At 38.0% G+C, this 15,237-nt stretch overlaps 2 protein-coding genes across 2 annotated transcripts in view; one reads left to right on the top strand and one right to left on the bottom strand.

Annotated features, from left to right (window-relative positions):
• Window positions 1-338: 338 nt before the first annotated feature.
• The window catches only part of LOC145494709 (uncharacterized), a 25,296-nt gene continuing 10,397 nt past the window's right edge, over window positions 339-15,237 (bottom strand). The window contains exons 10-19 of the mRNA XM_081474272.1: window positions 14,373-14,489; window positions 6,552-6,668; window positions 6,078-6,194; window positions 5,126-5,263; window positions 4,453-4,578; window positions 3,601-3,723; window positions 3,368-3,490; window positions 1,170-1,274; window positions 510-611; window positions 339-424 (exon numbers count right to left, since the gene is read on the bottom strand). Of these exons, the coding sequence (XP_081330398.1) occupies window positions 414-424; window positions 510-611; window positions 1,170-1,274; window positions 3,368-3,490; window positions 3,601-3,723; window positions 4,453-4,578; window positions 5,126-5,263; window positions 6,078-6,194; window positions 6,552-6,668; window positions 14,373-14,489 (1,079 nt within the window). The 3' untranslated portion in view covers window positions 339-413. The remainder of the gene's footprint in view (window positions 425-509; window positions 612-1,169; window positions 1,275-3,367; window positions 3,491-3,600; window positions 3,724-4,452; window positions 4,579-5,125; window positions 5,264-6,077; window positions 6,195-6,551; window positions 6,669-14,372; window positions 14,490-15,237) is intronic.
• The window catches only part of LOC145494708 (uncharacterized), a 43,442-nt gene continuing 37,906 nt past the window's right edge, over window positions 9,702-15,237 (top strand). Inside the window, exons 1-3 of the mRNA XM_081474271.1 lie at window positions 9,702-10,129; window positions 12,221-12,277; window positions 13,560-13,604. Of these exons, the coding sequence (XP_081330397.1) occupies window positions 10,033-10,129; window positions 12,221-12,277; window positions 13,560-13,604 (199 nt within the window). The 5' untranslated portion in view covers window positions 9,702-10,032. The remainder of the gene's footprint in view (window positions 10,130-12,220; window positions 12,278-13,559; window positions 13,605-15,237) is intronic.

Here is a 15,237-nt window from a genome sequence, read left to right as displayed (position 1 = left end):
TACTGATTGGTGAAAAGTCGGATAGGTATGAACGTGGAGGAAAGCTAATAACTAATATCAAAACCAATTCCAGTGATTCCTAATGTTGACAACAAGGTGTTTTATTAAAATAGAAATATAATTATAATAATAGGATTACTCTTCCAAAGCGCTGTTTTATAGCCTCATTTGGCTGAAGCTCTACGTTTCAGCCCCACGGTCAAAAGTTGGACATTAAATAATAATTCGAGGTACGACGATAGTACTAAAGATCTGAAAGGCGTATAGCTAGTTTGATCATCACTGCATCTCTTGATATGAAGCTGAAAGAGAATATATCGATCGTCGTTCCCTTGATGGCCTCAATAAAAACAGAACGCCGCCATATGCATTTCTAGTCTTCCATCTTATCATCACAACGTAGTGCAGTTGCTTCAGTTTGCATCTAAAATACAGAAAAGACAAAATAATAAAGCGGCGAAATTAAAAAAAATACTCTTTTTACATCGCATACCGATTTTAATACTTACCTATTATCTTGCAAGTATTATCGATGAAGTAAAATCCTGAAATACAAGAGCATTCACCGTCCACACAAACGGCATTCAGCGGACAAGTGTTGCACTCAGACTCTGTAAAGAGAAAAGGATTCTGTCAATTCAAGATTAAGTATTAGCGTCAGTGATTATGTCCTTCATCCAATCGAAATTGAACTTAAAGCCCAGGATCGAGACGAGAATAGGAGAATTGTGGATTCCCTATGCTTCATAGAGGAGTGAAGGGAATGAGAGGTGAAAGGAAACCGCATCTGAACTACAGATAGAACGTCTGGTGAAGATCTTATGATCCACACTGTTTCACGGAAGCCTCGAGTTTGTTCTTATGTCAAGAAACGAATTTGCTTAAATCGCAAAGAACTGTGAGAATCTTTTCGTCACATTACAGCCTAGAGTGCTTGTAAAACATTCGACGTACTTTTACGACATTATGACGGCCATTTGTAACAGACCCAGGAAATTCTCTCACCCAGGTGGGGCACTAGGCTCGGTTTCTAGCCGTTTTGGGAGCCCGCGTATCATCTTCCTCCCAACGTGTAGTGCAACGAACGCGGGCTCACAAAATGGCCGGAAATCGAGCCTGGTAGGGTACAGAAAAATCAACCAAGGTCTTTCCCGTCATACACACAATACCTGGTTTACAATCTCCTTTCAGTCCGCTGCCCCTGAAACCAGTTCTACACTTGCAATGACCGTTGTTGCACATCGCGTGCACGTCACAGTCAATACATTTGTCTCCTGAAAACAAGGAAGAGATACAGCAAAGAAGACAGAAGCCATACTCACTATGAAAGTGTTACTAATATATAGATTTAGCTAAGCCTAAAAGCGGAGCTCCTGGGCCGGGTTGTTCGAAGCGCGATTAAGCTAACCCAGGATAAGCGAGAATTTTAATTGGGGTTGCCGCTAGTCATGTTGACCATGAAAAAAGAGTTGCATGGTTTTCCATTTTATGCATGCATGTGGTTCTGTTCAGTTATTGGGCTCCGCTTGGCGCCCCTTCGGCCCGCCGGAGCTCCGCTGTGATCAAATTTTTTCCCCTTGAATTTTTAGGTTCCATGAAAACTCAAAAACACCTTTTACTGTTTGCAAATATCTGCATTGTTTCCAGTGAAATTTAGGCTTGAAAAATGTGAAAAATACGCAAATGAGAGGACTGATGACGTCATAGACTCAACCCAATATTACATCAAGTATATAAATGTAAATATATGGAAGGAAACTTAACGGAAAAGATCCCGTCCAAACAAGAAAAACTCGAAGGAATCTTTTTCTCATACATTATTCAATATCTTCTTACTTTCATTATAGAAATTTAGTTTGCTCAATCTGTCAATTGTACAGTCATCAAAGTGACCATTCACTAGTCCAAACACAAATTTTAAATATCTTTGACTTAATATAACAAACCAAACTATGAAAAAGCGAAACGCATTTTGTTTGCTGTATTTTCGATTTCCAAGTAGCGGGTCTCACATGGATTTCTTTCCGTAAACATAAGTCAGTGAATTAGTGATAAAAATTCACGAACTGACTCAACCTTTTTACGCCGACAGATCCTCAGAGTAAAAGGGTACGGTCTGGGTAACTCTGACGTTTATCTGGTAGCGCTTATCGTAGTTATAGCCTATAATTAAGCCAGCCAGGCCGTGTTTATTTGACGTCATTCCGTCCGACTCGAAATTGGCGGGATGACGAAAAACCTGCTACTGACTTGGCATCCTTCACCAGGTCAGCAAAATCTATTTTTTTTTTTCCCAAGCGATTATCCGTTTCACTATCTTCAGTGCTCTCATTTCAGAGTTTAGAGCATGTTTGGCTCAAAATAATACGGATCAAGAGCAGCAATTGCGAGCGCGGCCATGTTCTTCGGTGGATTAAAACATCAGAGACAGCAACTGGAACGCAAGTTTTATTCGTACACAACGAAAACTTCTACATCACAACATGGACTCGTGTAACAACTCAATATGGTGCAATACATAGCCTCAACCTGGTGTTGAGCTTACAACTACTTTCGGTCTACATAAAACACTTCCGGTTTACATAAGTTGAATTTGTATCTTAACAGCAATAACCTAGAGTGGTAGTTAAAAGGCTCTTCGGAAGCCATTTCGACAAAATCTCTCGGACGGAATGACGTCACGAAAACGCGGCCTGGCTGCTGAGTACTGTTCAAAATGGCGGCAACGATGTTCGAATTTTGGGCTTCTTTGGAGACGAATGCGTTTTTTGGAGTAACCTTCTCCTCTAACCTGACAAATCGTGTCTCTATCAACTACAACAACTACAACAACTTTATTATAACTCGCATATTTACAATTTCTACAGAAATAGATAGACGCATTACGTTAAAATGCTTGATAATAGCAACAGCGCGAACCCGCAGGTAGCCTGGGCTAATCTAGGCGGGCCACATCTATATTTACATTAAAAATAAGATTGTTATGCAACTACTTGTAGAAAGATTTACAAAACCGTTTAATACAAGTACATTTTCATATTTTGATTGACACTAGGAGCTATGATTTACTAGAGATAAACTAAACTATGGGTTAAAATTAATCAGGAACTAAATTTAAGAACTTGAGTCAGGGTGTCGACTTCAACATAGTCATACCTATCTGAAAGAGTCTCACATAAAAATCTACGAATTGTTTTCTTAAAGATTGGTTTAGATAAATCTCTCCAGTCTGGAGAAATTTGATTCCAGAATATCGCTCCAGTTCTCGAAAAAGAGCGTTTGCCTCTATCGAGGTATCCTTACTGACTAGCTGCAAACGACCTGCATACAAATTTAATATCATACTTGAATTTTCCGGAATACTTACGTTCGCAGTATTTTCCACCATACTGCTCGGGACAGCTGCATTCACGAGAGTTAGACCCTACTAGCCTGCATGTGCCACCATTCTGACAAGGGTTGGGGTGACAAAGATTACGTTTACTTGGATCTGCGCCAAATACGTTAGACCAAATAGCATACAATTAGGAAAAACATATTTTAACAAAGATACTAACTTTATTTTACTGCGAAATTCAGTTAAATCTAATAATCTTATACCTATGGTATGGTCACCACAGTCAGGCGGTAGATAACTCGGCGGACATTTGCAGAAAGGCTTTGTTCCCACAACTATACAGGTGCCACCATTTTTGCAATATCCAGGCTTGCAAATCTTGGTAGCTGAATAGTTGTGAACAGAAAAGAAAAAAAAAGTGTATTAACATAATTCTATAAAGAACGTATCTGGCGTTTTGGAAAAGCAGGTAAGGCGTTTTAAAGAGCAGCTTAACAAAAAATAAACATGAAATAAAAACAGAACTTTGTCCAGTTACAAAATGTTTTATATTCTATCAATTTATCAAATGTTCATACTTTTTTGTGTAGTTCAGAGAGAAAACTGGGAAAAAGAACTAAAAATACGAAAATAGTAATAATTTATGAGCCTATTATGTTTTCTCTAGCACGAAGCGACTACGAGTAATTTGTCACAGCTTCTGGGTAACGCTGATCCATCGCAGGTCAGTTCATCTCAAGCATTTTCCAGGTTTCCCTAAAGGAGCGCCGGCGCGCATTAATTATTCGCATGGGGACCTTTGGGTGGGTGAAACTCAGTGAGAGGGCTGTCTGGCAATGACCTCGATCAGCGCTTGATTCTAGACAACTCAGTCGATCGAAAGTCCAGCGTACTAAACATTTTGTACCAGTGTCTTACGTTTATCTAGTTCACATACAATTATTCATGTTTTTTACGTTCCCATTAAATTAGGTTACCGAAAAATAAGGAAAAGAATGCTCATAAAGTAGAACTAGTATAAAGGTTAGAAAACTGAAGCAATTTACATACAAATTGACTTTACACCGGTACAGAGATTGGTATGCAAATGATCGATCATCATAAATGTTACTTACCATCACAGTTTTGACAAAGATCTCCTGTACATTGCTCGGGACATTGGCAGAAAAACGACAACTTATCGGGACTGGGAAAACATTTTCCGCCATTTTGGCATGGATTGCTGCCGCAAGGATTCTGTCCTGGAGAGAGTTAAAGCTGGTGACCAAAACGCAACCAAGACAGAAGCATACTGATATTTTTCTATTCTGTCATTAATTCTGTAGATCACAGAGCCATCACAAAAATATAATCTTTGTTTATAATGCTCTGAATGATTTCATCACGTATAGAGATGATTTCGCCACAACGTATCAAAATATATTTTGGGTAAACTTTTCTTTTTTCAACTTTTCTAACAGGAAGATGTTTGCTTCCATATTTTCCGGTGTTTAACGAACCAGTATTAAGGGGATCTCGTAAGCAACCATTAGTAAGAGTCCTGTCGGCGATCCCTTAATGCAGTTTTCAACAACAATAAGGTTTAAGGCTAACTAAGGATAATGCTCTAATGCATCGCCATTACATGCACATGCATAAAACGTAAACGAGTGAACGATGTTATGTTGTTATTCGAAGGTTCGTTTCCAAAGAAACTGTATGAATAACGTTGTCCGCGAGATTCATTAGAACTCTTTTATACCAAGAAATCTTTTTAACAATTGTCATATCATAGAAATAACTTCTTACTTGCTTCCTCGCAACCCTTTTCTGTCAACGTGTAGATTTTTCCATTGTAACTAGGGCAGTAGCAGGCTCCGTTTTCTTTGCATTGTTGTGAAAGAATGGGAGGAACCCAATGAGGATCACCTTTTGGACAGTCACAAGCTGAACAGGAAGGAAACAGATAAGTAAATAGAGCTCTGCCTATTGAGATGACGTTTGTGTCTGTTAAATTCTACAAATCTTGGTTCTTCTTTTTTAAATGTTGGTTCTTTATTCTCAGAAAAGAGTCAATCTGAACGTCAGAGATCAACATTTCATCATTGCTTACAATAGCACAAACAAGATTGAAGAGTGGGTGAATAAAAGGTAACGAAGTAAATCTACTCTGAAAATTAAGGCCTTGCTCACCTTTTCATCTGTAGAAGCATACATTAATTAATGTATCGGCCAAGTTGAAATGATGAAAAACGCCCATCACTTACATCGAAACAAATTCTTTCAAAATCAGTTGTAAAAGGATGCCTTTCGAAGGCGCTATTTTGTAAGGTGTTCGAAGAGGCTACCAAGGAGATCATACAGCCAAGGTAAATTGCTACATTCTTATCTTCCGTCTAGGGACTAATTTTAATCAGGTCATGACGTCTATACACTGCAAACATGCATGCGCCATGTCTAGTATTATATATTGTCAGAAGAGTGATATTCTAAATCTAAATCTAAATATAAATCTAAGTATTATTACGTCGGCAACATCCAGAGGACATTACGCCAACTCTGAAACATTAAAATGATAATAAAAACTAAAACTACAAATAAAACTAATAAAAATTGCAATTAAAAATAAACTAACAAAGTTTACTTTTAAAAGTAGAGAGATATTGACTGGTAAGTCCGGTAACACTTTCTTTCGGGAGTTTGTTCCATTCAAATGTTGTCCCAGGAAAGAAAGAAAATCTAAAAATATTTAGTTACTTACTACAAAGAGGAGGTTTGAAACTGCCTTTACAGCTGCAAGTAAAACTCTTTTTATCTTTTGACACCTGACAAGTGGCACCGTTCTGACAGGGATTAGGAACACATGGATGCGCTGTCTCTACAATAAAACATACGTCAAAATTTAACGAGTGGAAAGATGGAGGGACAGTTGTGTTTAGTGATCAAGGCTGCCGGTTGCTTACTAGAAGTCGCAAAGGCGTCACGAGGGATTTGGGTACGAATCCATTAATCCTGAAGTTTCTGGCGTTATTTAAAGTTCACGACATTTATGACTCATTTCAGACATAATAAGGTGGAGTAGGTCCCTTCTCTATCAGAGCTGGTCCAGTGGTATCACCATTCGCATGAATGACGTTATGTATTATTTTCTTGCACTAGATCCATCTCTTGGAAAGAGATACCCTTTTAGTAGAAGAAGCATAAACTCAACGACCGACATTTACTGTTTACTTACTGTTTGCACAGTCAGGTGGCAGAAAATTATCTGGGCAGATGCAGTGATGTTTATCGACGCCGTCTTTAACGCAGATTCCACTATTCTTACAAGGATTAGGGGTACATACATCTACAGCTGTGTCAAAGAGCGTAAGAAACAATTATTAAGAGGAAATTACAGGAGAGTAGAAAAGAGAGTGGAAAAAGAGATGAGGGAAACGAAAAGAAAAGAAAACAAGAGAAATGTCAAGTCAGCACGGTCCTTCTTCTTAAGTGGCGACTTCAGAAGCTGATACTGGGCAACCATTTTGCCAATGCGGCTGAGTGTTAGCTCAGAGTCACGGGTTGCTGTGTCGATAATCGGCCTGTCATGAACGTACGGGATTCTTACATAGTAGTAGTAGTAGTAGTCGTCGTCGTCGTCGTCGTCGTCGTCGTCGTAGTAGTAGTAGTAGTAGTAGCAGCAGCAGTAGTAGTAGTAGTTGGACTTTATTTAAGTGTCGAGGTGTTTAGCTTTTGACAAACTAATTAGGGACACCAGTAAAATATTAAGTGGATACATTAAAACTAGGACATTTACACACACACAAGTAGAAAAATCTAAAAGGCAAAATATTCTAGCTAATTATACACGTGTATGCTAATTCAGGACACTAACAGAATCTTAAGTGGATACAATAGTGCTACTATATATCAGGAGTGAAAATCAGGGACGGAGACCGTAAGTCTTGGGATCCGCGCGCACCTATGATGTGGGACAATTTTGCTATTTTTAGAACAAATTGCGCCATCTTGACGACATTTATCTGCGCAGATCCACGCACATGTCGTGGGTTCTCGCGTGGATGTTGTCACATTGTGTGATCAAATGGTGAGAGTTGCGAGATTCTCTTGCGGATTTTTCACAACGATGGCGGGGAATAAGGCAGAAACTACGAACCAAGGCGCTTATATTTATGCTCTGAGCTAATGGAAAAAGTGAGTTTATCAGGGTCGAAAACAACACTGAATAATAATAAGATCTGCTCGCGCTAGTTGTAAGCTTACGCGTACGCTTTTGCGTTAGTTCTGACTTAAAAATATAGCAAGAAAACTCTCCACTCTGGCATCGAGTTAATTTGTGAGTTTCTCAAACAATGCTTAATCATAACCAAAACCTGTTTTTGATGTTTCTTATTGTTTCTGCTTGTTTGGCGAGTTTGCAAAAGTTTTTGAAAGGAAAGTCTGACGCGTATAGGTAGCTCATTTGCTTGTGCAGCGAGTCTACTTTCAAGTCTGAGTCGGTGTTTTTAATTGTTAACAAATCTTGACAATGATTTCTTTCGTTATCTTTTGTGCTGAGATGCTGCAACAATTTTCACCAACGACAAAAGGCTACTAACATCATGTCTGTTTCTTCAACACAGTGAAGTTTTTACACTGCGAAAATAAAATAGACAAGGAGTTTTGATAACTCGACCAGCAAAATCGAAATCGTTATTCGAAGTTAATTGTTGATTAAAGAAAGCGTCATCGTAACTTTGCAGAGTATTTCTGCTGTATTCACATATTTTCAGCTAAGCTTTTATGTTCTCAAACATTTGTCAACCTTAACTGATATGTAAAAACTATAGAGATACTGTGATTGTTTGAGTTCGATGTACGTTTCCACGGGAAAGTGCCCAAGTCCAATTTCTCATGTTTACTGACTGTACAAAACACGCAACGGCGGGCGCTCTTGTTCATCGACAATAGACAATTTATTGGATTTTTACACAAACAAAACTGAGCAGTATCTAGAGACGTAAACTTATTGGGCCTCGATGAAACATTAAGTGTTGCTTTCGGGCGAAATTCAAACTTACAAATTTGTTTTACTTTTTGGTCGCGATAGACTGGCGAAATCCCCGCAAGCGTCTGGTAAGAGGAGGGAAACTTTGAAGTTATAAAACACCGCTATATCCAAACATATCCAACTAGGTTTTCGATGTATTATGAACAAGCTGTTAATCTTCATTATATGTGAAATTTGGGCCCCGTTTACACGGGTCCGGACACATTTTGCACGGACAAAAACTTGCACGGTTGCACCATGCATTTACACAGGACCGGCGGAATTGGACAGACATAAACGTATTGAGTTGTGGGTCAAAAGTATCAAAAATTACGGCAATTTCTGACGGCATTTTCCCCGCGCTACATCCGCAAAAATCCACGCAGCAAGTATGCGCGTGTACCGCACGCGATAGCGCAATTTGTTCTTAAAATAGAAAAATTGTTCCATATTTTAGGGACAGCACCAATGCTAGAAATGGCGCGCCCTTTATACGGTCTCCGTCCCGATAATGGCTCCTGCTACTATTAGGTGTATCAAATTCAAACATGGCCCCGAGGGTTAGAGGAATAGGTCAAAAGAAATTACATTATAGTTAAGTTTGAGGCAATTTCTTTTGTTTTAGTCCCCTATGCCTCAGCGCCACTTTAGGTATCGAAGTTGGCCTATTAAGACTATTAAGTTGATTGTCTTATGTCAGCCTTTTTTTTATTGTGAGGGCTACTTGATTGATGAATGCCAAGTAATGAGCCAAGTAATTTTAAATAGGTAGCAGGCTTTTTCACTCTAATGAATTCTTTATTTCTGTTATGTTGACCATGAGCTGAGAAGCTAAAATTGTTTTGAAAGCTAGTGAAAAGATAAAACCTATAAGGTGAGATTAGAAGATGAGAAAAAGTGACATTTCCAGTACAATCGCTTGCATGCATGAGCCTATACTTTCTGCAACTTAATGCTGTTAAAAACTTGCAAACTTGACTTAATAAAAATCAATTGACGACCTTACCAATGTTGTGGAACTAATTTGAAATACTCATCTCATTCTATTATGAAACGTAAGCTAAATTCCGGGACCAACAGGAAAAATAAATTACAGACTGGATAAACCGTTTTAGCATGGATTCCATTGGACTCGAATAAATTCGATTAGCGAAAGGTCGATTTCTTTCGATAAAAATTGCCTGCAATATTTATGTGCACTTACTTTTGACCAACTGGACTCCATTAGCTTCGGTAGCCGCTGGGTATACCGTTAAGATATTTGACCTTTTCAATTTGAATCTTCGGTGGCAGTTACATAATATATTTTTCCGCGTCGCTGATCACAAGAGAATCTTGACATGTGTGTTTTTCTTTTCGATACAAGGACCGAAGGGCATGCCAAATAGACATTAATTAAGAACTTTGCGAAGGGGTTAGCGTGTTTGTGTTTCTAAGAGCATAGCTTCTTTGCATGTTTACTTTGCCGGCTGGCAGAAGCGGGATAAATTTGAAAAATGATAAACAGTCGAGCCGAAGAAACGGTCAGTCTGAATAGTCCAATAAGCGAATTGATTACAAATTATCGTTAATGAACCGAGGTGTCCTATTGAGAAGGCGCCGTTTCATAAACTGGACACATAGATAACGAATTATTTGAAAGCGGAGCCAGTTGTCGAAGCAACTTTGCAAACTTCGTTCCGTTAAAATGCGTCAAGTGACGTTTGTAGTTGTTTTTGTCCTCCTGGGTTTATGTGTAGCAAGGCCCGGGAATATTGGAGCAGAAATCGACGAATTATATTCAGGTATGTTTCGATATGTTTACAAGACCTTGGCAGTAAGACATGATAAGTGAAATATTGTAAAAATGAGAAGAATTGACTGTTTGCTTTCGTCCACAATGTAACTTTTATGCTCTACTTGTATATAGGCAAAAATGAACGGTGCGCATTTGAGCCTCTTGACAGCCATATCAATTTTATATGCTTACAAGGCGCTCATGCCGACGCAGATTAGTTCCTCTTGAAGGCGCAAAGGCTACCAGACTGACCCTCGCACTATTCCTCTTAGTCTGATCTTCTCGCTAGAGAAAAACATTTCCCATACGTAGATGATGGAACTGAGGAGATAGACGATGAATTCGGCAGAACGGCAAAAAATCACTTTATATTTAACATATGTGCACTAAAAATAAAAATACTGACTGTAGTTCGTCTTTCTGTTAAATGGATTTGAACCGATATTGACAAGCTCGGAAAATTAGACTAGAATTACACGAGTGTCAGTTCTGCAAAGAGCTGACACTCTGAGCTAACTCAGAACAGACAACGTGCTTGTAGAATACGTCTCTAACGAGCGCATTTTGATATTCTTTCCATACAAATGCTATAGCATGCTATAGGCGAGCTTTATATTTTGGGTTCACTCGCCAGCATGTTTTGAAACCAAACTCCAATGCCCGGAGGTGATGCGTACATGCAACGGTACGCGGGTAATCCAGCTTTTTTATAATCATTCATAATCAGAGATTAAAACTTGTTTTGCTATGTCAAATACAACTGCTGTCAAATTCATTTTTACACAAGTCTAATCAAAATTCTGCAATGAATATTGATATAACCGAATGTATGAAATATTTTAAAAAGGTAAAACAGATTACATAAAAGAGTGAATAACAAGCCTGACAGTAGGTTTCTCTTGTAACTGAAACGCCTCCAGGAATTAGGAAAAAAAATGTCTAGCAGATATTTTTTAATGACCTTTGAAATGATCTTGAAATAATTTAATGGAAAATACATGTTTAAATAACAACTTCCTACGCAAAAATGGTAACATATACACTTCATACTGACTGCATCCAAAGCTGAGGTTTTCAACTTAAAGTTTAGAAGACGAGAAACAACGACAAGTGGCCATATTCCCCCTGTTATTAACAGACGTTTATTGCCGTCAATGTTTTAGGCTGGCGATGCATTGTGCTGTGTTTCATTACTTTTATTGTTAAGACTTTGTGGGAACAAACGTCCATCGCGCAATAAAGATATGCGCTTGATTGATTTTGAGGATAAATATTTATTTAAGTTAATTTTGAACGTCTCAGTTCGTCACACGTCAAGTGGTAAATGACTCAGTTCGAATGCTGCACTTGTACCTCCGAATTCCCCATTTTTACCAAATTACATTTATTGGTTCTCAAAAAGAAAACTGAGCTACAGCTCTAGAATTAAGAGAGACAAGATTAATGATTTAGGACTTACCGAACTTATGAGCTATTACTTTGGTACATGTAAATGCTAACTGAGATGTCGAATAAACGTTCCCCGAATTAGAACGAACAGTCCGGTCCCGAAGCGAAGTCAGAGTGGATAATAATATAAGAAATGAATGAAACTGCCCACCTTCAGCTTCATTCTGGTGCTAGTGCTCGTATAACGGCATGCACTAAATTCGTGGATATTTTTTTTACCAATTTCTGTCTAAAAAGAGCTGAGTACCATTCATTTGGCTTTCGTTTCAGCGGCTGCATTGATTCTATGCAAGAATTGATCCGCGGTGCACATTCAACTCTTTTACCGGTTGCCTCTGTATGACGGTTAAAAAGTACTTCAAGAGAATAATTTATACATGTGACATAATTATGGTAATTATGATATTAGGAGGCAATCTCTCTGTTTGCCGATTGTAGCAAATGCAGCACCCCTAACTACCATTCGCTTGCGTCCTTCAATTTGCCAGTCTTATTTTGTAGTACAGTACAGTTCTTAGAAGCACTTGACGGTTAATTATCATGTTCTAATTTGAAACTTGCAATCAGCGACCTGAATTGATATGTATTGGTTACTGTGTTGATGTCTAGTTCGTTTAATGTGTGTTTTTTTCGTTCCATTCCCCTTCAGAAATTGGCTCTCTGTCCAACGATGACGATGCGAAATCTAGCCAAGAAAAACTTAACGGTATGAGAAGTTAATCATAAGGCGATAATGAATAATTTTATTAGTTTTCTTCTCCTATATTCTTCTCTTTTTTCATACCTTTTTATTATCCCCACTGAATCTGGATCCTAATAGTATCGCACTTCAGAAAAAAGGCAAAAAATACAAAGCAAAACAACAACAACAAAGCTTTCAGATGTGCGGCGCACAACGCCTACCCCACGTATCTAATTATTATAAGAAAACAGTCCTAAGAAAATACGCGCGCCATTTATATTTGTGTTTCTAATAACTCGATAGAAACACAGAATTAGCACGAGTTATTGACGTAATGATGACGCGAGCAACGAGAATTTACATTTTGATAATCAAAGATAACAAGTTGTTTTCCTTTTTTTCGTCGCTGTGTTTTCTAAAAGAAAAAGAAAACATTTTCTCCGTGTTTCTATCGAGTTTTACATAATAACCCAAGTTATTCTCGCATTTTGAATGGATTTCGCCTATGATTTATTAGAGGACAGACGCACGATTGACGTCATCATTTCAAAGTTTTTCCCTCAGTCTTTAAAATGGCTGAAAGTTTTGAGAATTTAGATACTGTTTCACGTGACTAGGGAAAGGTAGGGTACAAAAAAGTCTTATTGAGGCATTGAACAGGTACGAGAGCCTGGAAGAAGAAAGAAAAACAAGCCGTTTCTTTTCTAGAAAATGACTCAGAAAAAATACTCGAGCAGTCACAGTCGGCAGTCGAGCGAGACCAAACCAAACACAAAAATTGGTCCTGAAATTACTTTAGGTAAGAAACCATTGCTTTGTCACGAATTTAACAAAACCAATAAGCAAAATGTTTATGTCAGTAATTTACTTAACAGATTCAACTTTTTTTCAGTCTCAAAATGATTGTTGACACAGTTTGATTCCAGGAATTAAACATCAAAACATCATCAGTTAAATAAACACATATTCAAGCGTTTAGTCAGGTTAACCTTCTTTTCCGACGCGAATGTTCCAGTCCGTTTCAGGGCACACTATCGCCTCGTGTGCCACGTATTTGTTCTTACCGCATTTTGACGTGTCTGTGATCTATTACTGAACAGACGCACGGCAACACGGAATCTATTTGTTAAATAGAAACACTCGTCAAAGTTTCAATTGGGAGAACTCGAAAAAGCTGTGGAAACATTCGCCTGCGGCTCGTGTTCCCACAGCATTTCTCGTTCTCCCAAACTTTCACTCGTGTTTCTATAATTCGACAGGAACACGGTACATGTTTTCTATTTCTTAAACATTATCTTTGTTACAGACTGGCTTGAAGAAATGGATGATGATGATCGAATGGAATTTGAAGGTAAAATTTCACTCGTTAGTTGCTAATTTTCCATATTAGTGAGAACTTGTTAAGAGGATAAACGACCCATTCCTGATTGCAGCCTGTTCCCAGGCGTATCTACTATTTAATGGATTCTCGTTATTGAGCACTGACGGTGTTTTGTCTTTCGTTTCTGTACATGTATGTATGTATGTATGTATGTATGTATGTATGTATGTATGTATGTATGTATGTATGTATGTAAGTAGTACGGTTGTTAGTAATAAGTTTACTTAGTAATTGTTAATCAGCTTGTACTCATGCCCAGTTTTTAGTATTAAGTAATTAATTTAGTGTTAGTTTTCCATATAATGTTATTTTTGTGTGGCAGTAATGAGTGTAAATTATAAAAAAGATTGCAATTTGTTATAAGAGCAACATAATGGCTATCTTAAGTGCTGATCACCAGAACATGACGTCATGTTTCTTCTAGTCAACGTAGCATATAAACAATTACGTAGCAACGTTTTGTCTTGCTTATCGAGTAACATATATAGACGCTATCTGTTCAAAAATTGGCTCTCTTTCTAACAGAAATACGTGTGTCAAAAGGTATTCGTTTGGGAGAACGGGAAACAAATAAGCTGCACGTGAGAACTTTCACCGCTACTCTGAATTTTCACGACTTTCCTCGTGTTTCCATAACTCTGTGGAGATTTGGAAAGTCTCTCATGAAATCATGTGTCTACAAAGTTGTCTAAAATCGTTTTCAATTGAATCGAAGAAAAAAAAAAAAATTCTTCTTACTTGTACAAAGAGGCGGAAAATATCCTTTCGGGCACGTACAATCAAAGCTTTCATCAGGTCCCTTACTGCACGTTCCATTGTTGCGACATGGATTTGGAATACATGGATTCTTATTGGCTGCAAGTGAACAAAACGCGCGATTACAGGGACAGCGATCAATAAGTGTACTATTGTTATTATTATTATTATTATTATTATTATTATTATTATTACTATCGTCCTCACGTAATGTTTGCTTAGAGTCTTTAGGGCCGAGACCAGACCATGGTCCTGGGGAACTAGGGGCTAGCCAGTTTTTAGCTTGATAGCACCCTCCTCAAAATGTGTGCTGTACCTAGCAAGGTTATCTTTTGTAGTTATTATTATTATTATTATTATTATTATTATTATTATTATTATTATTATTATTATTTTAACTGAGGGTGCTCTCCAGTCCACCAAAAATTCTGATTTGAATTTCCGGGAACTTTCGGCCAGTGGCGACTGAAAGAGCATTTTTCGGAATTTCCGAGTACCCAAATTTTCTAAAATTGCTACCGGAACTTCGGATTAATTTGACTTTACTCCAAGAATTTCTGGAATTTTCTCTCCTTTTTCATTTAAACATATTTATACTTGTTCGCCCCAAGTGTTCAAAGGGCTTATCTAATGGTTCGTATTTCGGAAACAACCGATTTTCCAATAAACTGTCTGGGAAAGTTCTGCGCGTCATGAACTTAATGGAAAGCACCTAGACTCTTTTCCTCACCAATACTTCCATGTTTGGGAAAAGGTTTCTGTTCGTTCTCAAGGACATCTTTAGATGTTTATTTTGGAAGAAAAGGGATTTGATGAATGTAAACTAAAATAATTATAGACCGCCTAC

This window comes from Orbicella franksi, chromosome 8 (assembly GCF_964199315.1).
Source record: "Orbicella franksi chromosome 8, jaOrbFran1.1, whole genome shotgun sequence".
Classification (NCBI taxonomy): Eukaryota; Metazoa; Cnidaria; class Anthozoa; order Scleractinia; family Merulinidae; genus Orbicella; species Orbicella franksi.
The sequence above is the reverse complement of the archived record's forward strand: the minus strand, read 5'-3'. Positions and strand labels throughout refer to the sequence as shown.